Raw genomic sequence first — 26,023 nt, 5'->3', positions numbered from 1 at the left:
TTCTGTCTCATCTTTTTATTCCCTATTAATTAAAGTAATTCTAAATGATCAAACGCAAAATTTAATTATAGTTTAAATGTTAAAGCTGGTTGAATTTTTCACTCCCAAAAGAATAGGAAGTACCCAGACTACATAAAGAGTATCTGAAAATTAGATATTTAAGTGAAAAAAAGGTAGCATAATGAAAGAGAAAAACAAATGCAATCATTCCAATTAATTTATTTAAATTCATGCATGTTGCAAAAATATGTGCAACAGATCAGGACACAAGTTGTTGTACTCCTAACAAGTCAAAGGAAAAAAAATATTACATCTTCTTAGCAAATCACGACCAACTGAGTTATTTCTCACCTGAAACACATCAACAATTTGCACATACACCTCAGAACTGAATTTCTCACACTGTGAAATGACAGTACTAAGCTAGTCAACATCATCCTGGGCTGGGGATAAGCTCATTGGTAGTGTGCTCTTCCAGCATGCACAAGCCCTGGGTTCAAACCCCAGCACCACCACCACAAAAAAAAAAAAAAAAAAAAAAAAAGAGATCATGATCTTAATAGTGAAAAGGTCACATTAAATTGTGAACTTGTGGTAATTAAAAATATTTTTGAACTATATCAAAGTCAATTAGTATCTAACAAACTGAATCATTCCAATGAATATAATGAGTGCCCCAAGGACTTTGCAAATCAGTGACTCTGAAACACCATTACTTACTAGCTAAGTTTATGTAAACAATTAAGCAACTGTTAAGTCCATATTCAAAAAGTGCAGAGTAGCAGCTGGTAATTATTTTTCAAGTTCCTTCTTTGTCAAACTGTGAAAATGCAGAAAAATACTGATGCAAATATTTTAATCATTTGTAGAATGTCTTGTAAGATAGTTATCTGAAGCATAAAGGCATGTCACACTCTAGTTATGTGAAAGCAATGAACTCTTTTGATTTTCACCTGGTGCTTAATTTGTTGTTCATTTTTCATTTAGTTCTCAAAAAAATATATAATTGCAACAAAGCTGTCCTTTCAAATTTTAGTCACTCCTTGCTATTCAACAAACTATTTTCAATTACCATTTAGGACTTTAAAGAAGTTACATTACTAGGCCTCCCCAGTGATCTGATTTTAAATTCATTCAGAATCTCAGGAAGGGGAGTTCCCCCAGGTAATTCTTTTGTACTAATTTAGAATATCCAGTAGATAGTACCTCACTTTTCTCCCCAGTTAGCCTTCTCATGCAACTAAGTTCTCCACACTTTCTCCTAGCAACTCAAACTGCACCATTCCCATTCCCTATGACAAGATAAACTCTTCTGGGATAGAACTGTGGCTCAGTGGTAGAGCGCTTGCCTAACATGTCTGAGGCACCGGGTTCGATCCTCAGCACTACATAAAATAAATAAATAAAATAAAGTTAAAAAAATTAGGAAAAAAACCTCTCCTATTGCAAAACAGGCCTTTTAAGTACATTAATTCATTTACTTCATTCCTGAGATTTATTTGTAATCCATTTTTCAAGTACATGGGGAAAAAGGCATGAAAACAAAATGGAATGGTGTAGCCAATCTCTAGTGTCATCCTATCTCGGCCTGCAATCTGATTGAGCAATGTTAACAATTTTCTATTTAGCATACAGGAAAGGGAAGGCTGAAGGTACTGTGTCATCCTACATACAATATTACTAACCTCATCAAGAAACTGGCTTGTTGTACTAGTTAAGTTCTAATGCTAATTTAACTATCAACTGAAGAAATTTAAAAAGCCACTTTTACATTAAATCAAACACATTTCCAAATTCTCTGAGCACTCATATAAACAGCTAATACTGTTTAATAAAGAAGTCTATTAAGAGACAAACTCTTTACCTTTTTTAATTCTGGAATTGCAGTTGATGAAATTCTAGCTATATTTATTTGTTAATCAGATTTCAGTATTCAGTGCAGTGTGATGTCCCTTATGGAAAACTAAGGTTTATCAAATTTAAAACCAGAAATAATGGTTCTAAACTTTAATTTGAGCACTCTACTTACTAAGCCAGGATTCAAACTTGCTTCTATATGAAAAGAAAAAGCAGAGGAAAATATGAATTCTATTTGTAGGTTTTACCAGCTTTATCCTCCTTCAATCCAGTCTTGTTCATTCATTGTGCATAGCCCATAGGTTTTCTGCTGGATACAAATAATCAGCTGCCATATATATAGTACTTTCCTTAGAAGAGACACATTCAATGGCATCTCCGATAACAGCTAAATCTTTATTCCTTTATAAAGGTTTCCCTTCTTTTCAATAACACTGGTAGACTCTATTAGAATCCTATTTCATTTCTCCTCCTAACCCCTTGAGTTAGACTATTAAAAGCTTAAATGTAGGGTTGGTATCATGTCTCTCCTTGGTGCTTGCTTAGTACTATAATCAAAGAAGAATAGAGGATCAAATTACCTCATACTTTTTTAAGAGAAACTTTTGGTTAAAAAGGTGTACTTAGAGCCAAAGCCAGTGACAGAATATTCAAACCAGTTAAGTTAGTTCCATGACCTTGGCAGAAAGTTAATAAATTATAAGTACTTTCACATCAATCAGCAATGGAAATTAAAATCAAATATGGAAAAATGTCATTGTTCTTTCTGAATTTCAATATTCTGACAGCAAATAGGCTACTTCTGTTGTTAAAAAAAAATTGAAACAGACCATTTTGCAACAATATATATTTAGGAACAATTTCTGCAAAAATAAGTTAATAAACACAATAAAAGAATTGAGTGAAAATTATTATGTATTTTTGAAACTGAAGAGCCAAATACTTAATGTGGTGCAAAACCATCTATTAAAACAAAAAAACAAAAAACAAAACAAAAAAAAAAAACAAAAAAACAACCATCTATTACAAAGCCCAGTCCACTTTGAGACACACAGATGAAAGACTACTTAAAATTGTCTACAAGTGTTATCTAACCACAATTAAATCCAACATCTTTATTCATAATCCCCAAATTCTGAAGGAATGCCTGAATAGTTATTGTCAGTTTATTTCTTCAATACAAAGTGTTTCTAAGATTTCAGCAAGAATAATGGTTTTGGCTTAATTCATTGTAATGACATTAATAAAGGATCTGTCTAGAGCTGCTGGATCCCAGTCAAAAGGCTGTTGAAGAATGCTTCATCCAAGGAATCCTCTAGCATCTCCCATAACTGGACTTAAGTCAGCATGCCAAGTTTAGGACTGATGAGGACAAAAAGTAAAGGAAAATCCCCTTTTATAGCAGACACTTTATATTAAAAAAAATGACAATGGTAAAGCCATGATTAGTAAAGAAGAGAATAAATCTTAAAAAGCTAAGCACAAATCAACTTCAATTTTGCTACTCTACCCTTCTCTTTTTGTAAAATAGCTTACAGGACATGCTGGACAGCATGACCTTTAAATATGGAGAATATTAAATTTACTAAGTATATGTCACTCAAGTTTATGAAAATTCTGGACAAACCTGTTGTTTTAGAATGATTCTGTGGTTAATTAAGCTCTGTTTGGAGGCACAAATACAATTTATTTCAATATAATAGTACTTACCAAATGAAACAAGGAGTTTACATACTTATCAAATATTTCATCCCAAACAGCGCAATATAATGATGCTCTAAGACATACAAAATTAACTTAATTTACAGTATTATTGTCTATTATTGTCAAACTCGATTCAACAGAAACTTGAAAGTACATCATACTTGACTAGGTCAAACTACTACTGAGTTCAAATAATTGACATGGAAGTATTTTGGTAAAGTGCCCACAGTGAGAGCAGTTTAAAAAGCAGCCCCTGTTTCTACAGAAATTGTGACAGTGAATACTCATCACATTCTCTGCAATATTACAAAGCACTCACATGAATTCTGGGGAGTGATACCCTGGACACACAGCTTATTTCACATTAGTGAACAAATCCAAAAATTTTTATAACAATTCTGACTTTGGGCCAGAAAATAAAATATCCCATATTTACATATGTACAAACCCCAACTTCTAACCTATTAGTTCTAAAAATGGCTTTTTGACTTGTTTTCAGAGGAAAAAGTGTACAATGCACTTGTATTTGTGCTTCTGAATTAAGGAACAATATACATTAAGTGGAAAAAAAAAAGCTTGGGATGGTACTATCTACTTAAATTATGTACATGATCTTTGGATATTTGAGAGAATCAGTTTAACTGACCCTTGCCTTAGAGCAACTTAATTTTCTAAAGTTACCCAGGAAATGTATTCAACCATTTACAAAATCAAAACATCTAATGTGTACTTTATAAAATCATGATCTTATTTACCTGCCTATTCTTCTACAAGATAGGTATACATTAAAAAATTTTGCTCAAAAACATAAAAATATATATTATTTCTTTGACATTTAGGCATATAAATATTTTACTGAAGATGCATCATCACTCAATAAACAAATGCAAAAACTGCTTTATAAAGTGTAGTTCTCTGCTAATTAGCAATATAAAATACAAAATGATTACAATATAATTAACCATTAAAGAGCTAAATTCGAGAGATTTGCAAACCAATACAGCAGTGAATAGCCCCTTGTACAAAAGTCCATTAAGAAAAAGTCAATTTTGTAACAGATTACATAAAAATGCAAGCCAATAAATGCATTATAAATGCAAAAGAGAGCATTGCTTCATCAGCACATTCTTCAGTCTTGTTTGAACTAGATGCCAAACTTACTGTTCACTTTTCGGTTCATCTTGTTTTCCATTAAGTTCTTGATCAACTCTGTTCAACAAAATATACAGAAAATGAGGTACCAGTAACTAAACAAACCTTTCTAAAAACAGTAACTACTTTTAACATAGAATATTATTCTGTTAAAAAAAACCAACAACAAAGCTGTGCAAAGAAGCAGACACAGAAAAAGATTACCAAACATTATTTCCCCAACCAGAAAAGAGAATTTTTAAAAGACAGGACACTGGCAAGAAACATGACTACAGTTTCTTTAAAGACTATAAAATACTTTACATACAAACTCATAAACTTCCTTAAAAGTTCATGACATAGTATGGCTGCAGCAGGGATTCAAGGGCTAAGAGACTGGCAACATGAAAAATAACCCCCTCAAAAAAGATTTTATTTACTGAAATATGAAGGGAGATGGGGGTTTAGCTCAGTGGTGGAGTGCTTGCCTAGCATGCCTGACGTCATGGATTCACAAAGAAATATTAAAGTGTCACTAAAGCCACTAAATCATCATTAAATGATTATATGATCTTAAGTTCAGCAAAAAATGCATGCTTATTGAAACCTAATCATTCTCCAAAATTTATTGGTACACTTAGTGAATGTCTTTCACTTATGCTGATAATAAGAAACTGTTAAGAATTTAAAACCAAGAAATACCTAAATGTACATTAAAAAAAAATCTCTAAATTAGAGATTAGTGGTTGTTGAACAGAGGCAGTATAAATATTTAGGCACATGGAAATTTGAAGGATTACATAATTATTGCATAATTATAGACAACCCTTTAAAGACAATATACAACAGTCTATTACTCTCATACATGTAGTAATTTGAATAACTTATGTGGGGACATTTAAAATAATCTGGTATGATGCAGGAAGAGATTATCATACTTGTTTCCAGCACTATGATCATTAGGACCATTACTATGATCACCTGAATATTAGTGAATCAGATCTAAAAGCTCTGGCCTGGCTGGGTTTGGTGGTACATGCCTATAAACCTACAGACTTGGGAGTCTGAAGCAGGAGGATCCCAAGTTTGAAGCCAGCCTCTGCAACTTAGCCAGATCCTGTCTCAGAAATAAAAATGGGTTGGGGGTGTAGCTCTGTACCAGTACCAAACAAATAAAAAGCTGTGGTCTGTTGTAAAACTGGATTAACATTTTAAAATATTCTTTATAAATATTTGAAAGATCTGATAATCATAATTATTTTATTTTTAAGCTGTTGAAACAGTTTTACAATCCCTAGCTACCTGGCCACACTGGCATGGAGTTATTTGAAAGAAACATCTGAGACATTTAAAACTGCTGTACTTCAATACTCACAATACTCAATACCCTTTTAAACACCAATACTTAACATGGAGATATTACCTTACATAAGGTCTCATACCTAGCTATTATTTTGACTTTAAGAACAATTTTCTGTATTAAAATTGAATTTTATTATTCTCAAACTGATAATGATTTATTATTTTTTAAGGCTAAAGAAACTCTGTATAAAAATTAAGTTACTTAAGATATATGTAATATTATTATTTAAGGTTAGACACAAAGGTGAAAAACAAAATCAAAATAATAGTAATAGATTTCAAACAATGCATTTAAATAAAAAAGTATGAGTCTTATTTTTTCTTCTGCTACTGAAACTACGTGACAGTTGATTAAACACTAAAAACTTTAAAAAAGATATCATACAGCACATTTCATCAACAAAAGCAATTCATTTTAAAATCCAGGAAGTAGCTGGCTTCAAAACATTCTACGATTATAGATTTTATTTTAAATTCCAGCCACTTGTCCGGCAAATGCAAAGCAATGCTTAAGAAAGGAATGAGAAATCAGCATGATATATAAACACTGCCCACACTCTTGCAAAGTGTGGTAGAGAAATATAAACCTATGACTCTATCACATGGTCAACTGAATTCTCACCAAAAGAATGGAAATATATTCAAAATTAAGAATGTTCTAGTATGTTACTTATAGCTGGATCCAGTTTAGCTTGTCAAAATGATTAATACATATATGATAACCTCTCATCTTAATTCTGAAGATTTATTAAACCATGTTTTGCTAATGTAAATATTTTAAAAAAATCTATAAACAAATTAGATCCAAATTAGATCTAATTAGATCTAACAAATTAGATCCAAAATCTACTTTTCTAAACCACTTTATAAAGTGGTAACTATTTTATACCTTGCCTTTTCATCTTCTATGCCAAGATATTAACAGATAACAGTTTGTTATGCTCAAAGCAAAAGTATTCAAAATTAAATTTAAAATGGAAAGCAAAGTGTTTAACTGTTAAATGGTACATTGAACTTTTAGGTATTTTACCACATGTACAATTTGACTGGTTAGCAGGCTATTTAATTTAAGCATACAAGGAAATCAATGTTGGTTAGCTAAAGAGTATTTGCATTGCAAATATAATCAACCCCAAGAAACAAATTTGATTACTTAAGAAAGTTTGCATACATATTTCAAAGCACTAAGATTTAAAGAAAGGAATGAAACAGATAATCTTAAATAGCATTCTCAGTAATTTCTGTGGTTTCACCAATAGTGTTCAGATCAGTAACAAAAGAAGAGGGGCTTTAATTACTAACTGGCATTATATTTGGTATTAAAACAGGGTGAACCCAATCATATTCAATTTTAGGACTCTGGATTTTCTATATTTGGATGTTGGGATGTATTTATATTTACAAGTGCTATTATCTTTCTCTACAAGCTAACCAACCAATAAAGAAGAGTTAGTCTGTGCAATGCAAATGGACTAGTCTAGATGCAACCCAGTCAAGGTGTGCATATACCTTTTTTGTTTCTTTTTAAACTTTTCTTCTTCATACCTTAGTAAGGAAGAGTTACTTCAGTAAATACACATTATGAGATTAACAAAAACTTAAACAAACAAAACAGACTAAAAATGAAATCATATTAAGTCTCCAGGAAAGACTAAAAATATTGAACATATTATGTAGAAGGTAAAAATTAACTTAATAAATAAATAAATAAAAAGACCAAACCTCAGATTAGACTTATACCAATTCTTTTTAGAAGCTAGATGGAAATAAGTGAATCTGGTAAACAGAACAAATTCCAGTCACTGATAAGTATTAGGGTTAGGCTGATATAATTAATATTTTATTTTTTATTTAGCAATGTGATTTTTCAAATGCTATGATGAGTTTACTCAAATTTTCAGAGCAACAATTACTCAATTTTCAGGGAATGTTCTTTAGTACTAACCTATCAGGAAATCATCTCTTAGATTGTAACCAGTCTTTAAAAAGCTGTTATGAAATATGTGTAGTAAGAAATATTGAAAAATATTATCTTACACATCAAAATATAAAGATCCAATACAATTAAAGGAATAAAACAAAACATACTGTTTTATGCATTCTGGTATGCCAACATATTCCATGGGAACAAGTTCCGCTAGTTCTGCCAAATTAAAGACGTATCTAATTTTTTGGCTGAATTTCGAGCTATGAAAAAAAATAAAAACAATTACCTCAATATTTCTGACTATGAGTACTGACAAGAAATTTAAATAAGGAATTTTTTTCTACATGAATAAAACTACCTAATAAATGGTCTTGTAACAGCCAGGAGTGTTCTGATAAACCAAGAGGGATGAACAATAATTAGGGATTTTAGGTTTTTCCGTAACCTAGAAAAAAGGAAAAGAAAATTATAAATTTTCTACAAATTATAATGCTTTTAAAGACATGTGCCAGTTTATACAAAATAACTGAAAAATGAGAACCCAAAAGTTCTCATTTATGTATTAATACTTTTAAAGACAAAACATTCTTGAACTATGATGGCTCCCTTCTACTGCTATGAAAAAAAAATTATTTCATTTGGCCAAATTTATGTATATATATATAGTATAAAATGTTATTAAGTGTCTCCTAACATTCATTCACTGGTCTTTAGAACTTGTCAAACAGGGAAAGACTAATATAGAACATAAAAAGCAAACTATTTTTCTTTTTCAAGACTAGGGAGAAATTGGTACTAATTTCTTCAATACCATGAAAGACTCTGTGCAGGCAGAAGTGGGAGGAGAGATAACTAAAGGAACACCACGAATCACATCTAATGTGTACACTTATTGTGACTAAAAATTAAAGACATTATACAAGACCTCTTTAAACAACCAAATTAAAAATGTTTATTTATCGGGCTGGGATTGTGGCTCAGTGGTAGAGCGCTTGCCTCGCACAGATGGGACCCAGGTTCGATCCTCAGCCCCACATAAAAATAAAGGCATTGTGTTGTGTCCATCTACACCTAAAAAAATAAATATTTAATTAAAAAATGTTTATCATGCATATTTCACACATAAAGTGATCATCAAATACATATATATTTATTTAATTACCAGTGTGAACCAATGCCAAATTTAGGTACCTATTAATGGATCTGAGTTGATTAAACTAACTTGAATTAACCATAGCAAGTTAAACCAATTGGAAGATTCAAGTTCCTTCATTAGCACAGACAACTAATTCCTGAGATAATATACTCTACGTATATTTTGGAGTTTGTTCCAAAGAAAAATGAGAGCTAAACTAGTACCTTTAAGGAACATAAAACATACTAAGAAGTATAAATAAGGAAACACTCAAAATTTAACAGGAAAAGAACTAGGTTCTCCATCTTTTCCCAAGACGTAAATTGTAGTAAAGTGTTTTAAATGGTATGAGGGATAATAAAGTGCAATCTTAGCAGTTTGTTTAAAGAATTATTCTTTATGGCACAGATCAAGATTAGTTTACTACATGATATTGGGAAATACTGTCTTTAGAAAATAGAGACCTATTATGAAATTAACACTTAATAAGTGGCTATAGTATTTTTTTTTTTAAACTCTGATACCAAGGATTGAACCCAGAGGTGCTTAAACACGGAGCCACATCTAGCCACTTTTATTTTTTTTATTTTGAGACAGGACCTCACTAAGTTTGCTGAGGCTAGCTTTGAACTTGTAATCCTCCTGCATCAGCCTTCTAAACTGCTGGGATTACAGGCATGTGCCACTGCACCCAGCAAGAAACAGTATTTTTAAGTGAGAATCAAATATAAAACTTAACTGAATAAAGCCATCTGTAAAAATTATTCAGTTTTTGTTACCTTCTATCAATTTGCTGATAACATTTTCTGAGCCATCCCAGACTGGGCATTTTTCTTCGAGTTGTTGCACCATTTAAATAAACTATCATGTAGTTTTCTGCTACTAATAGCTCCAAAGTGCCAATAACATACCTGCAAAAATAAATTAAGTTTAACTCTTAAATATCACTGTGTAAAACTGAACTAGGTTCTACAAATTATACAATTCCCTTCTCTCCCACTTGATGAGGACACAATTAAAAATTTAAAATTGCATTAGCTGGCATTATAATTACTTAAAACCAAGTTATTTTTTAGATATAAATATTGAAATATTTATAGATTAAATGACATGATGTTTGGGATTTGTTTCAAAATTGTACAGTGGGGAAAGAATTAGGAATGAAGTCTAAATTGGTAATTGCTGAAGTGGGTGACTTATATATGAAGATCTGATATACTTTTCTGTATATGATTTAAAATTTTTCACAAATACATTTTAAAAACTGCACCCAGAATAATCTCAGAAATAGAACAACTCTTTGGAAATGTAAGAAGTGAGTCAGCTCATTACATTAGGCTTCTATGGGTAAATGTAATTTAGCCATGATTCTAAGATGAAAGTCACTTTTTTATATTTATATGTCCTCAGATGTATATAAAGAAGTTGGAAGAGATATATGAGATATACCTTCTAATTTAAAAAATGCCAATCTTTTTGTTGAGTTGGAAAACTATAGTTTCATAATTCCAAAGAGCAATGACTTAAAAGAGTCAGAAAAGGGATTATTTATATAATTTTTACATAGCTTAAGTTAACTTCCTTAAACTAGAGATCCATTTAGCTCAGAATTCTGTCTAAACATTTTAAGATATACTTACTTAAAGAGATTGTCCATCAGGTATCTATAGTTAGGTTGACCACTTTCAGGCATAAAACAGACAGCAAACACAACAATGGCATTTAATCCGTCTCCATAATATCCTGAAAAAGAAATCAAAGACAAAATCACTAGCATGATTTTACTCTTAAGATTTTTTTTAGAGGACATCAGTATGATTGATAGAAAATAATCAATTAGCACAATTAAAGAGCCATGTTTAGCAAATAGACAAATAACATGATATAATCCAAAAAGACACAACATCTGAAATAAACATTTTATGCAACTTAACAGTTAAAGTGGGTGTTTTCTAAAAGTTAGTTTTATTTTCAACAATGCCTAATGTTTTGTAGAATTGAGGAGATCAGAACCAAGAAAGAATTATATCTCTGACATAATTCTCAGTGGAAAAAAAAGGTACTAATGTGTTTCAACTGCAATATTTAGATATTAAGCTGTATTCAGTAACAATATTTTTGCTTTAACCATTTCTATTGTTTCTTAATATGAACTGAAAAGACTGAACATTTCAAGAACATTAGAATCTTCACTAACTTTCCTAATTCCTCAATTACAAAACACATTAAGTGTAATTTTCCAATATAATTATTTTCCTGTATAAAAAATAAAGTGCTATTTTTGAAAGATATTAGGTTTAAATCATAAGGCAGGTCTCACAACTTTATTTCTACCAATGAGCTGAATTAATGCATGTTGGACTTCCTGATTCAGATTATCCTGTTTCCTTCATCTGAATAAGATTAAATTAGGCAGAAGAATATTACTGCAAATATTCAAGTGATTTGCTTTCAGATGAATGAAGATTGTAGAAATAAGCAGGGGAATGCATTTGGCAGAAAGTAAATCAAGCAGAAATGATTCTATGTAGAAAATGAAATCAGCTTGTATGCCTCTGTCCAGTGTTAGGAGGATTTAAAGAAACAAGACGTGCTCTATAGAATGATTTGCATTCTGACTTTCTGGCACTATTTACACAGTACCCAGGTTAACTTCTATATATGGTACAGTCAGACTGACAGGAACTTGTACTTTCCTAGCTGTCCCATTTGACTAGAAAATCTCCTAAGGGAAGGAACTAAACTTTATTATTTTTGAATACCCCATAAATATGCAACATGGATGCTCTACAAAATTATAGAATGAGCTAGTTCTCTAGTAAAGCCAAATGGTTTGTTAAGGGCTTTAAGGTAAATTAGGAGTTACAGTTTACTAATATCAATCCAAGTTTTACTAATATCCAAGAAAAAATTTGTATAAGAATGTTCACCAACAGTCATATTCATAAGCAGTCTTATTCATAGTCCAAACTGGAAGTGATACACATGACTATCAAAATGAAAATGGATAAATAAATGTAATTCATTTATGCAATGGGCTAGTATTTGGCCATATAAAAGAATAAACTATAGCCAGGCATGGTGGTGAATGCCTGTATTCTTAGCTACGAGGAAGACTGAGACAGGAAGATTTCAATTCCAGGCCATACTGGGCAATTTAGTGAAATTGTAAGTGTCTCAAAATAAAAAATAAAAAGGGCAAGGGATGTAATTAAGTGGTATAACATCCCTGTATTCAATACCTGGTAGTGGGGATAAAAAAGATGTGTGCAAGAACATGAAGGAATCTTAAAAACATGCTGAAGAAGAGTGGTAAACAAGAATGCATACTATGATTTTGCATAAAATTCTAGAATAGGCAAAACTAATCTCAGGGGTAGACATTAGAGTAGTGGTTACCAGAGAGGGGGAATTCATTGGAAAGGGTTATTAAGAGAATTTTATGGGGCAATGAAAATGTTCTATATGTTCAGGAGTGGGCATATGTGATTATGTAAGTATTTGTCAAAACTCATTGAACCATATATACTTAAGATCACAGCATTTTATTCTACATAAATTATAAATGCATACAAAGGGGAGAATTAATAAACTCCCTGTTTTAGGTGGTATAGAGATAGGGGCAGATGGGAAATAGTTTTCACTGCATTTATTTTGGTACTTTTTGAACTTACTATATGCATATATTAATAATTTTTAAAAATTAATTCATTTTGTTACACATGATAGCACAATGCTATAAATTATAGTTCATATTACACATATAGAGCACAATTTTTTATCTCTCTGGTTGCATATAAAATATGTTCACACCATTTGTGTCTTCATACATGTAGTTAGGGTAATGATATCCATCTCATTCCACCATCTTTTTTACCCTCATGCCTTCTCTCTTCCCCTCCCACCCCTCTGCCCTCTCTAGAATTTGTCTATTTCTCCCATGCTCCCCCTCTCAACCCCACTATGACTCAGCCTCCCTATATCAGAGAAAACATTCGGCACTTGGTTTTTTGGTTAACAATTTTTAAATGTAGGTTTTATCCTTTTACTTCAAACCTGTTATGTTCCTAAAACAATATGAGAAATATTTATTATGTTTTCAAAGTTATGCAAGATCTCTGGGGATATTTTCTGAAAGCATACAGAGTTCTGATGTTGCATTAAATAAATCTGAACAAACTTCAGTAACTTTTACCTCCATGACTGATAACTTTTTTATAGGGCTCAATTGCCTTCATATCAACCCTGTGGTCCTGTTCTCCAATCCTGAACATACGCCAGCGTCGTCCATCTTCTTTTTCTTCTGCTGCTGAATATTCAGTGATTGAGCCTTTCCTAATTACTTCTGTTGTTTTGGGTTTTGGAAGATCATCTGTCAAAATAAAAGGGTTTTGAATCACAAATTGTTATTTCTATAATAAAAATCAAGTTATAAGTTAACCACTTCACTATCTAGAATAGTTAGAGATTTCTTTTTTCTTTTGAGATGTGGTCTTTATTGTCCAGGCTGGCCTCAAACTCCTGGACTCAAATAATCCTCTCCTGGGCAACTGGGACTAAAGGTGTATGCCACCATGCAGAGAATTTTTGCTACACTGTCTGTGGAATTTGAAATATCCCTTCCATAATACAGGAAAAGGCTTGCTTTTAATTTAAGGCCATTTATTCCTTTGGGAATCACAGTTTTATAAAACTTTTTATTGCCCAATTCAACAAAGACAGTTAATCACAGTGCAATGTCTATCAACAAGTTCAGGAAAGACAATTCATAGAGCCATATGAGTCTTTAATACATTGACCCTTCAGGCATTTCCAGATCTCTCTTATGATAGCACTGTCCAAGACAGTTACTACCACAGGTTACTTCAAGTAACTGAGAGTTGATTTCTTTTTTAACACATAAATTATTTCCTCCAAATTGTAATACCAGATAGAAAGTGGTTAACTACTCAATAATCATTTCTCATTTGATCAGTTTTATGAAGCAGAAAAGTATTTATAATATTAAGAAGAATACATGCAAAAGTCTATTTAAATTACCATTAGCAAAAGCATAAGCATCAACGATTAGATGTAATTTATATTTCAAGATTGCAGTAGCTGATTTTTAATGAAATAATGATTTTCAAAATTTTAGTATCATAATCCTTACCAAAAGATGGGGGGAGGGGAAACCTACTGCATGTTAGTTGTTTGTTTCCAAGACAAAGCTGTTAACGAAAATATCCTTCCAGGAAATGACTACAGCAGCATTAAAGAAAGAAGAGACAAAACACATAGGCAGAAAACTATTTCAGTATCTTATAAAATATTGCTTGTTACTGGACTGCTTATTGAACCAGTAAAACAGGGAAGAAGAACAAAAGACACAGCATATCACCTTCACTGCAGATAAAATACATACTGCTAAACACTGCTTTGAAAAAAAAATCACTTTAAAAATATGTAATAAGAATTGTAATGTATTCCGCTGTTATATATAAATAAAAAAACAATTATTTAACTCAAGAAAGCATGCAAAACAAAACACATGCCAATTCCTTTGAATTCTAAATAATTAAAATGATAAATATCAGGTTTGGGGGCTAAGAGTATATATTAATTCAAGTTGGTAATTTCATAAAGTAGAGCACTACCCAGGCAACCTACTTTAAAATCACCCTCCTAAGTCTCCCTTCAGAACTTCCTCTCCACACTTTTAGCACATTCCTTATTATATGTCTCTTGGAAGGATTTTTTTCCTTACTTGATCAACTGAAAAAGACCTAACTATCCAGCAATATTTTTTTATGCTGACAAAAAGAAACAAAAATTGAGCATTACGAAGAAAATACAGCTACATAAATAATCTACTACAAACAGTTTTGAACACTATAAAATATTTAGATGTTTGCAGAAATTTTAACTTAAATATATGAACACTGAAAAGAATAACATATTTTGAACAAAATCCTCTAATACATGGGTTTTAGTAGGCTTCATGATAAAAATTTTAAGGCTTATCAAGTATTTCCTAAAGAGAATACAACTGCAAAAACATGTGTCTATGTGCTTATATATATGTAAAGATAAACATTCATTAATAAAAAGATCAGATAAGCAGTAAAACAATTACCTTCCCACTCAAACTCGTTACTGTTCTCTGATGGTGTGTCTAAACCATCCAAGTCAATCTCCCCACTTTCATCCAAATCATCTGACAACACAGAGCCATCACCGGGATCCAGTGTCAAGCTAATCTCTGGAGCCATTAGTTTCTTTCTTACTTTATTTCCATTAACTTCTAGTAAGCCTGAAAGTGGAAAACAAACACACACAACAATAGTACAAGGAATGCTCAGATGATCAAGTTAAAAGAGAAACACTTGGGGCTGGGGATGTGGCTCAAGCAGTAGCGCGCTCGCCTGGCATGCGTGCGGCCCGGGTTCGATTCTCAGCACCACATACAAAGATGTTGTGTCCGCCAATAACTAAAAAATAAATATTGAAATTCTCTCTTTTTCTCTCTCCCTCTCTCTTTAAAAAAAAAAAAAAAAAGAAAGAAACTCTTCAGCCACTTTATTCTTGAGAAAAACAATATTAAACAAAATCCCCAAGCACTGATTTATAAAACTTGAAAAAAAAAATTTTTTTTAAACTGTCGACGGACCTTTATATTTTTTTTATTTATATGTTGTGCTGAGAATTATGAATCCAGTGCCTCACATGTGATAGGCAAGTGCTTTAACCACTGAGCTACAACCCCAGCCCAAAACTTGGAATTTGATTACTAATGCTATTTTTGGTGGCACTGGGGATTGAACTCAGGGGTGTTCTACCAATGAGATTATTTTTATTTTTTGAGAAAGGGTCTCAGTAAGTTGTCTGGTCTGTTATGGAATTTGCAATCTTTTGGCGTCAGCCTCCCAAGTAGCTGGGATTACAGGCATGGGCCAACCTACCCAATTTCATCACTATTGCTTTTATATCATTGGCAAGAAAACAATGAGGTATATATGTCTTTTTAAGTAACAGACAGACTTCGCAGTCACCTTTACCACTAAAAAACTATTTCCTCCTACTTGTAAAAACTTCTAAAAACTGAGGATCTGAGGATTGTCTTTTTTTTTTTTTTTTTTTTTTGAGAGAGAGAGAGAGAGAGATTTTTTAATATTTATTTTTTAGTTTTCGGTGGACACATCTTTATTTTATTTTTATGTGGTGCTGAGATCGAACCCAGCGCCCCGCGCATGCCAGGTAAGCCGCTACCGCTTGAGCCACATCCCCAGCCCTGAGGATTATGTTTTTGAGGGTTAAATTCCCCATGCACTTCAAAAGTGTTTTCCTCAATGTTCAATTTATCCTTTGGCTCCTTAGGATGGAGTAAAAGCTCATTGTGGCGGGTTTTTTTTTTTTTTTTTTTTGATAAAGAAATATGTTAAAAATAACACCAAGTCCATTGGCAGTACAGGTATCAAATTCTTACCAGGCTGGCTCTCTGATCCAGTTACATCTAGTATATCTGCTTCAATACTATCATCTTCTGGTAAAGGTCTGGAAGACACAAACATACTCTTTAATACAGAAATTAAAATTTTTTGAAGCTTAAAGATCTGTTAAAAATAAAGCTTATAGGAACAATTACATGGAAAACATCTGGTAATTTACAAATCAATTTTTTAGAAAATTCTGTTGGGGTTACTTATATGTCTGTGACACATAAAAGTATATATAAATTCTTTATTCAACAGCTCTTATCCAATTATAAGACATAAAAATTATTAAAAAAATCATAAAACGATCCAAATGGATAAATATGATGTGGTACATGATCATCACATAACAAAGCTACTTGCTTACTCACAATGAGAATATGGTAATGCTGGCTACAATTTGTTTGAGTTTGGCATTTCCAAATTACTATCATCATCATGTGCTAAAATGACTCAGTTCTCCCACCTGCTCTTGCTGTCCATATGCCAATTGCTAAGGTACCTTACTGGGTAGTATGTTTTCTGATCATGATGGCACAAAAAGCATCATTTAAATAGAAGGCCTTTCTTTGCAAAGTGTCAAAGGGGCTAGTCAGATGATTCAGAATATCCTTGTTTATTTATTTACTAAGTTTTTTTCTTACAAACAACTTAAAACTCCCTTCTCCTAGAAGCCTCTCATATTCGAGTTCTAAAAATCCCACATTAAAATATTGTTCATTAGACAAATATTTTGAAACTTAAATGATCAAAACAGTTAAGAAAAATAAAAATTACATATATGTTGAGATGGAAGAAGAGAATCATTCCCAACTACTGCAAAGGAACTTTCAAGTCCCAGTATTTAATAACCACCTTGTTAATACTATTTTTTTAAAAAAACCTAATATTCATTAAGTAACATCTCAAAAAAAAATTCTGAAGTTTTGTTCTACATTTGTTTTCATCAAAAAGCAATGCTCACATTGGAAAATCTTCATCTTGCCATTCTTCTTTCAGTTCTACACCTTCCATTCTCAGCCTGGATTCAATGTCAACTATTGACTCCTGATAATCCAGAGAGCCAATGTCCTGTGGAAAAAAAAAATTGACAATAACTTAATTTCCACTTCACATATTTATTGGCTGTAAAGGTGCAATCTAATACCTTAGTATAATTTTCAGTTGCATATATGCAAATTGTGTCTCAAACTGTGATTTAAATTGCATTAAAAAATTGAGGTAAGATAAGAAATTATAGTTAAATACAGGACTGGGTGTAGTTCAGTGGTAGAGTACTTGTCTAGTATGCCCTGGGTTCAATCCCTAGTACTGAAGATAGAGCTTGATTCTAGAAATTGAACACTAGTAAACAATATTTATACTCAAAAGATTCAGCAGAGTCAAGTAGTATGCTACCATTTATATTTTCTTTATAGTTTTGATGCCACAATTCTTGAATCAGTCTATTTAGTAACTTGTCCAGTAAACAGAATTAGGCTAACTTTTGATCTGCTTCCTATGTATACCATGTTTTTTCACACAGTGTAACTTTTCAGACTGAACTTAGTGGTATTTTACTGTAAGCAATTATATATTTTAACTTGTGTTATAGACTTTTATTTTAGTTTTATAACAAAGGGCATGAATTCCCCCCCCCCCCCCGAATCCTCATTTTACAAAGTGAGGAGTCTAGAGATCCTCCCTTTGGTTGATGGAGTAAGTTGATAGATATAGAAGTCATGAAAAGTGGCTGGTAAAGAGTACAACAAAAACAGTGACAAATACAGGCAATGAGGTATATATAAGTATTTAGTTCATTTACATTAGAGTGAATCAGTAGATGAAGTTATTTAAAAAAACAGCAGTAACATATTTCTTAAGACCCATGGAACATGACTAGAAGTACTAAAAACAAAGATAACAAGTAGCTGATGCCAATAGAAGAGGAAAGAGGGTGGTATGGGGAGAAAGATTCATAACACTGCAAATCTTTACTGTTTTCATAATAAGCCTTTCTACACTATTTGATTTTTTTAAAACTATGTGTATAATTTAAAAAAGTACTTTTCAAATAAAATAAATGATACCAGCTATACCAGTTGTTCTTCTAAAACAAAGACGTGGTCTTGTTTTATGTTCACCTTATGTCATTACAATACTCAAAGAATATAGTAAGTCATACCAAAAACAGCGTATGTTCCAGGACAACAAAATTACAATGGAGATTTCTTAAATGTTTTAAACTTCACATGTTAAACTAAATTCTGTTCTCAGTCAAGACTGAGAGGGTCTTCCCAGTACACATCCAGACGAAGGTTTCAAGCATTCTCAAAAGGTTTTACGTTTTTGAAGACCTACTCGCTGGCACAGAAAAAAATGGCAGATGCTGACTTTTCCTCACAAAAATATTTGCTCGGAAAAATTAGTTTATTATGTACAGGAATAAGGAATTTTTAATTCTGAGAAAACAATGAGCCAGGCAATTTGGAAAAATTAATGGGGAAAAAAAGACTTAAAACACAATGATCTTATTTAGCAGTTTCTGTTTCTAATACATAATCTATACTGTATTAACATCCATTTTCAATGATGACTTTATAGATTTCGTTCTGACAATAATCTTTTTCTGTAAAGAGGATGAGAATCAATGGGAGTGGGGGACACAACTGTCTTACCAAACAACCCCTTCTGTTTATATAATGAATTGAAAAAAAGACTAGTTTCTTCTAGATGGTTAATTTGCTGTATTTCTTAATGTTTTCTCAAGTCTTTGGTACTTGCTCTACAGTGAACAAATATATTTCTCTAAATTCAATATAATCAGAGATGCTTCCTATTATCTTGTCTCACTTTTCTATAATTGGAAAAAAATATTAGGATGTTCTGGGTTATCTTTCTCAAATAGTTCAAATAATCAGAAAATATTTAATATTTACAAAACAACAGCAATGACTGAAAGTTGCAATTAATATATTCCCAACTCCTAGAACAATGCTTGGCACATTTCAGGCCTACAAATATTAAGTGGAAAAATACTTAATTGTAAGGTATGACACTGGATAGAAAACTGTTGTTCAGCCTTAGGTTTATTTTGCTTGTTAAATAAGATTCTTGTTATGTTTTACCCTTCAAAAATGTAGTGAAAATACTTTGTAGGAACCCACATATGTGCAATATAAATGTCTGTTGGCAAAATTATTCCTTATTTGTAAGAAGAAATATTTCTACTGTGAAAATCTAGAAGAAAAACCAAGTCTTGTAGCTAATTTACCACTTGAACAAGCTTATCACTTGCAAAACGCTCCTTTAAACACAGAAAGCCAAGTCTTTCAGTTATTTCAACCTACGTATGCAACTTTTACTCTAAAATATTGAATGATGTAATGTTAATACATCTCAGTTATGTTGTTATGGACATTTAGTTTGATGGTTAATTAATTAAGCTAGTTCAACAGAATATGAGAGTGAGAAACATGATTAACTCCACCTTTCAACAAGAACTTTAGGAGAATAGTACATTAGGTAGATAAAAACAATTTCAACAATTCAGAGAACTGTTCTTGGAAGCACTTTATCACCAAGCAGCTGTAAGAGCAGGAAACAAACAAGAAAGGAGTTAATGTAAGCACAACCACTTTGAAGGAAATCAGGATATTGCTGACTCACAAGTTAACTGTGGTTGTTTCCCATTTTTTGTTCAAAGATTTTTCTTTTTTAAAGGAGAATGGGGAAATAATACTTTACTATGTTACTTGTGAAAATAACCTAATACAAAAGAAATAATCTGATTTCTCAATAGATTGGTGGTAGTGATAGCATATCCTTATTTATGGTAGGTATCTGTGGAGGTCATAATAATGAATTTCAGTCTTTGACATCAGTGAGATTAAAAATCAAGGAGAGAATGGATTTCCTTCTAATAGCCTCAGAAAGGAATTTCCACGCATAGCTGAACAAGCAAAAATTAAATATTAAGATCATATTTAGAACTGTATAGACTATAACTTATTTTTTTTTTTAAAGAGAGAGTGAGAGAGGAGAGAGAGTGAGAGAGAGAGAGAGAATTTTTAATATTTATTTTTTAGTTCTCGGCGGACACAACATCTTTGTTGGTATGTGGTGCTGAGGATCGAACCCGGGCCGCACACATGCTAGGCGAGCGCGCTACCGCTTGAGCCACATCCCCAGCCCAATAACTTATAATTGTACTCAGCAATTTTACTATTACGTAGTTTAACACTGCTTCTAGAATAGGTGCAAGTAATGACCATCTCTGTTGAAATCAATTACAGCTTGCAGAAAGAAAACCCAGATAAGTCTTTTACTTACCCATTTAAAAGAAAATGTTTCATTATAAAATATTGGTATTCACTTTTTAATGAACAGCCTGCATATTTATGAAGATCATTAAGACATGCCTGAAAAAATCCTACGTGTTTGCCTGCCATTGCTCCCCTTGGGATCAGGTAGGTTTCTAAGAATGCAATGAGATCTCTATCAGAAATGTTAACACAAAATTTAAAGAAAAACTGTGGAGTGGTGTTGACATTTCATGTAAGTGTGGAAATAAAGTGCAGAATAGTTATGCCACCTACATTTACTAAATTTTCAGTGTGCAGAATATGCTAGAGATGCTCTGATACCTCTAAAAACATTAAAATCTAACACCTGTAACAGAGTTATAATTTTGGTTATAATATAAAACTATAATTTTGAAATACTACTATTCTGCCTCATAAGATGTAAGGTTAATGAGTTACCTTTTTATCCTGTCAAAGAGAATTTATCAGTTGTATGCATGTGTGTATACACATACATATACATACACACACACTCTTACTTTCTGGATGCCTTCCCCCCTTATCACTCCATCAGCCTACAATGGATACAATGGATAGAACAACTGTCCCAAAGAGTGCTTTTCACATTTACTAACCACTTTTGTTTTTTCATCTCATATGTTTCAATCAACAACTTTGTAAGGTATAAAACATTGGTGTTATCATTTTCATTTTATCTTATTTATATTAGTCAAATGACAACACACCCTCCTTCTCAGATATGGACCAGAACTATTTCTATTATAGTACACTGTCTCCAGTTCACTGGCAACTTTATACAGAATAAATCTGTAATGCCAGATTTGGTTACTCTTGGCTTCAAAAGTCCTGTAATGCCTAACAACCATAATAGTTTTTTTGTTTTGTGATAAGCTAGTTTAACTTTCATGTACAGAGGGTGGGTCTGTAATAGTTCCTGTACATGCCCAAGATATTAGGCTGCATTAGAAACTATTATGAAGACTAGAATAAGAGTTTAGAGAGAATGTAAATGACAAGATCTAAGGAGAAAATGTACAATATAACCAAAAAACTACTAGTTTGCAGGAACTTAATTGGTAATTTTGGCTATGACTTCCGAAAGCTTACACATTCACAAATTACGTAATTTCTTTTACAATTGCAGAAATTTTTATAAAACATTTGGAAAGATACATTTAACTGTAAATACGAAATCAAACATTTGGAAAAAGAGAGCCTAATTCAAACAAAGTTGAGGATGAAAAAAGCAACACTAAATGCAAAGACACACTTCATTCAACTAATGGGAGGCACCATGACTACCTTGATGGAGCACTACAAAAGCAGTGCCCTCAGAGTTGCCAGGACAGACAAAGGAAGTTTCAAAGAAACCTAATAAAGACCCAAATATGTTTCTGACTTAATATGACCTGGTCTAGTAATTATACTTCGGGAAAATCCAAACCATTTTTTCCTAGATATTTAAACAAGAAAGGCGTGGTGAAAACACGCAGGACTCAGCTTTTCATGTACACACCTATATTTGTTTTAGCTTCCCAGAAGATCTATTAAAGCCCTGGTTACTTATGCTGTTTCCGAGTCTATCCCCTGAGGGTATGAGGCACACCAGAAGTCCAAGTTTCTTTGTTCTGCACCTGGGCCGACGCTGGTCATAAATAAGGAACCAAAGTTGTCCGTCAGCGCACCAAGGCTGGGGTGGCGGGGGGGAGTAGAGAAGAGGGACGATTCCATCTCAGGGACAACCATCAAACGGAAAAGCAGGAGGCGGGTGGGGGCAGGGAGCGGGTGTTGGCAACCGCGAGCACGAACCCAGGGCGGGGACCTAGGCTGGGCGGGGATCCGGAAAGCACCTCCGGAGCAGGTTCCGAGGCGCCCCCTACATCGCACACCCCACTGGGTTTCCCCTCCCCGGGGGGCGGTGGGCACACGCCCCACAGGCGTACGCCCCTAGGCTCGTTCCCAGCCCGGACTCGCAGTGCCGGGTCCTCCCAGGCCGCACTAACCCCGGAGGAAGCCTTGGCCCCCTCGTCCTCTTCGCCCCTCCAGGCCGGCGACGTGGGGCTGACGGCCAGGTCGCAGAAGGCGGCAACGAGCGGAGCCCGCTCCCCTCGGTCAGCGGTAGAAAGTCCAGCCCCGTTTCCCGGCCGCAGCTGTAGAAGAGGCGACAGAAGCTGACCCGGACGCAGTGAGATGCCCCAGCGGAAGTGACTACCTCCCGGCCTTCTCTAGGCGCGGCAGCAGGCGGAAGCGGAGGCGTGGTGTCATTTTGAAACCCACGGCGTCGCCCCGCCCCCTGGGCGGTCGCAGGCTTAAATTAGCATGTGCGCGCACGCCCTGCGTTCCAGCTGGTGGGGCTGGTGGCTAGGACGCACCACTGGACTCTCCGTGCTTCCTCGACTTTTGCTGTTAGCTGGGATGCTGGCCTGCATTTGCGACGAGGCATTTTTTTTTTCTGCTTGTCTCTATTGATCGTCACAATAACTGTGCATTACAAAATGGATAAAGGGGAGGAAAAATTTCCGATGCTTCATTTTGGAGAGCTGGACATTAGAGGAATCCTTAGAGTTTGGTAATATTCCCCAGTGTGAACCGCTTGACAACAGTGCTTCCCAAAATGTGGGGAGCGAAGCCAGCCTTAACTACTTAGCGAGGCCCTAAGCTGCTCAGCGAGAACCCCATCTCTAAAAAGATGATGATGATGATGATATAATAATAATAATAATAATAATGGAGGAGGAGGAGGAGGGAGGAGGAGGAGGAGGGAGGAGGAGGAGGAGGGAGGAGGAGGAGGAGGGAGGAGGAGGAGGAGGAGGAGGAGGAGGAGGAGACGACTGGTAATGTGGCTCAGTGGTTAAGTGCCCCTGGGTTCAATCACGATGGACCCCCACCTCCCCCACGTGTGGGGAGCGATTAATTTTTTTTTCCTAGTTAGTTGTGGATCAGATTTTGATAAAACAGAACAGAAAAGTTAAAAAAAAAAAGACCCGCACAAAATCCAAGTCAAAACATTTTAGAGCACGGGACATAAAGTTACTTGTAAAAATGCCGTGAAGGATCTCAATTTATATATATATATATATATATATATATATATATATATATATTTTTTTTTTTTCCTGTGGACCAATAAAGAATAATTCTCAGAAGAGGTGAGGTCTGTGTACCACACTCAGAATCAACTGTCAGCTGGGACGCTGGCCTGATTTATGGTTTCAAGGAAATGAGATTACTTTGGAGAACATCATAATCCCTCTCAGAAGTTTCATCTACTAAATCTATACAAAAGTCCAGCGGTCAACTATTTGGGCAATTCTATTAGGAAATGAGAAGGCCTGAGAGGAACAGAAAAGTAAAAATTCAAATAATTGACTCAAAATGCTGTTGACTAGATTCATGTTGCTTTGGCAACATTTACTCGCTGTTGGTAGTTAATTAACTCTTCTGTGCTTCATCTACAAATGGGGGGAAATAATGCCTGCTTCGTAGGGTTTTGTGAGATAAAGTGATTTGTAAGAATAGTGGTTGGCATGTTGTAATCACATATAAGCATTAGGCATCATTATCATCCTCCTAGTAATTTCCCTAAATAGCTGGTAGAGAAAACAAACTAATCAACAGAGCTTTAACTGAACAAGTTGGGCCATTTAAGAAATTTCATTCTTTGTTGCAGATTTTTCATAATTCCAAATTTTACTTTGTTTTGTAATGTGCAGAATTCCCCACAGGGTGGCAGAAAATTATCTGAAACCATGTAGAATTACGTGTTTTTGTGATCTTTCGTTTCTTCTTCATTTTAGTAACTTAAGCATTTAAGCTTTGATCAGTGTTTGGTTTTGTGTAAGCCATTATCCTATTTGTCTTTTCCCCCATCTTGATGAATTATCCACATGTATTGTTGAAACATTAGAAACTATAGGGAAACCAAAATAATAATCACTATTAATACATTTATATATATCTTTTCACATTTGTGTATACATATAACTATAAACTACATATGCTTTCATAATAATATATTTCATATATTAGTGCATTATCCATATTTTTATGGATAATAATTTTATTATCCATAAAAATATGGATAATGTACTAATAGTTTACAATGTTATTTTTTCCTTTTTAATTTTTTAATTTGTTCTTTTTAGATATACACGACAGTAGAGTATATCTGGACATATTATACATACATGAAGTATAACTTATTCTAATTAGGATCCCATTCTTGTGGTTGTACATAATGTGGAGTGTCACTGGTGATATATTCATATATGAACATAGGAAAGTTATGTCCAATTCACCTATTTTCCTTTTCATATAAAAATATATCATTAACTTCTTTTCAGGTCAATAATTATATTTCAACATCATAATATTTATTATAACTTATTTATTAGCAATCTTTTATGGAACAATTTTTTACAGTTAAAAAACATTTCTTGGTGTGTTCCAAAAGTTGGAAACATAGGATTAACTTATATTCAAATAATAATTATACTTTGAAATAATTTGCTCAATATACTTTTCTTCCACTTCTTACAAGAGTCTAATGCAATGGATCCAGTTGTTGATCTGAAAAAAAAAGAAAGTTATTAAAAACATACTATTTTCCCTGTATTTTTAGACTTTTGGAACAATGTTGAATGTATTTTTAAGATTACTTATTGTTTCTATATGCCTTCTTAAATATTTAGATTCTTTTTTTTAATTGGTTGTTCAAAACATTACATAGCTCTTGACATATAATATTTCATACATTAGATTCAAGTGGGTTATGAACTCCCATTTTTACACCAAATACAGATTGCAGAATCACATCGGTTACACATCTACATTTTTACATAATGCCCTATTAGTAACTGTTGTATTCTGCTACCTTTCCTATCCTCTACTATCCTCCCTCCCCTGCCTAGATTCTTTAAAAATGGAAAAAAAAAGATTCAGGACAAAAAGTATGGCTTCAGGACCTTAGGTAGAAGGTATCACTTAGAAAGTGGTACCTTAGCTTAGAGCCGCCATCAACCTTTTCCTTTGTGGTTTCTAGCTTTGGTCTTATGTTTAAATAGGCATTCCCCACCCCAAAATTATACAAATAGTTACTGTTGGTTTCTTCTGGTGGTATTATAGTTTCTAT

General features: G+C 33.4%; 1 protein-coding gene across 5 annotated transcripts; it reads right to left on the bottom strand.

The window, feature by feature from the left end:
* Positions 1 to 60: 60 nt before the first annotated feature.
* On the bottom strand, positions 61 to 23,109 carry BNIP2 (BCL2 interacting protein 2). Of its 5 annotated transcripts, none has more exons than XM_081290156.1 (13): positions 22,896 to 23,035; positions 22,409 to 22,582; positions 17,553 to 17,659; positions 16,582 to 16,649; positions 15,232 to 15,408; positions 13,312 to 13,488; positions 10,757 to 10,859; positions 9,896 to 10,027; positions 8,340 to 8,426; positions 8,143 to 8,241; positions 7,564 to 7,599; positions 4,723 to 4,770; positions 61 to 3,219 (listed from the first exon to the last, which is right to left on the bottom strand). In XM_081290156.1, exons 3-13 carry the CDS (start codon positions 17,600 to 17,602, stop codon positions 3,195 to 3,197), a joined length of 1,002 nt encoding a protein of 333 aa, XP_081146282.1. In that variant the 5' UTR covers positions 17,603 to 17,659; positions 22,409 to 22,582; positions 22,896 to 23,035; the 3' UTR covers positions 61 to 3,194. The 5 variants fall into 5 exon arrangements, with proteins under 5 accessions (XP_081146282.1, XP_081146283.1, XP_081146284.1 ...); XM_081290157.1 differs by having other exon boundaries at positions 22,409 to 22,537; positions 22,896 to 23,034; XM_081290160.1 differs by lacking the exon at positions 22,409 to 22,582 and having other exon boundaries at positions 67 to 3,219; positions 22,896 to 23,109.
* Positions 23,110 to 26,023: the final 2,914 nt, after the last annotated feature.

The sequence above is a fragment of the Spermophilus citellus genome (assembly GCF_964194105.1).
Source record: "Spermophilus citellus genome assembly, chromosome: 4".
NCBI classification, from domain to species: domain Eukaryota; kingdom Metazoa; phylum Chordata; class Mammalia; order Rodentia; family Sciuridae; genus Spermophilus; species Spermophilus citellus.
Note: the sequence above shows the minus strand (reverse complement) of the source record. Positions and strands in the feature narration are given on the sequence as shown.

Excerpts from the sequence above, each read along its gene's own strand:
- BNIP2 (XM_081290160.1), bottom strand. The coding sequence starts at position 17,602 with ATGGAAGGTGTAGAACTGAAAGAAGAATGGCAAGATGAAGATTTTCCA. Across the intron at positions 13,489-15,231 it reads TAACGAGTTTGAGTGGGAAG|ATGATCTTCCAAAACCCAAA; the intron begins GTAATTGTTTTA and ends TTATTTTGACAG. Across the intron at positions 8,242-8,339 it reads GTTACAAGACCATTTATTAG|CTCGAAATTCAGCCAAAAAA; the intron begins GTAGTTTTATTC and ends TTTTTTTCATAG.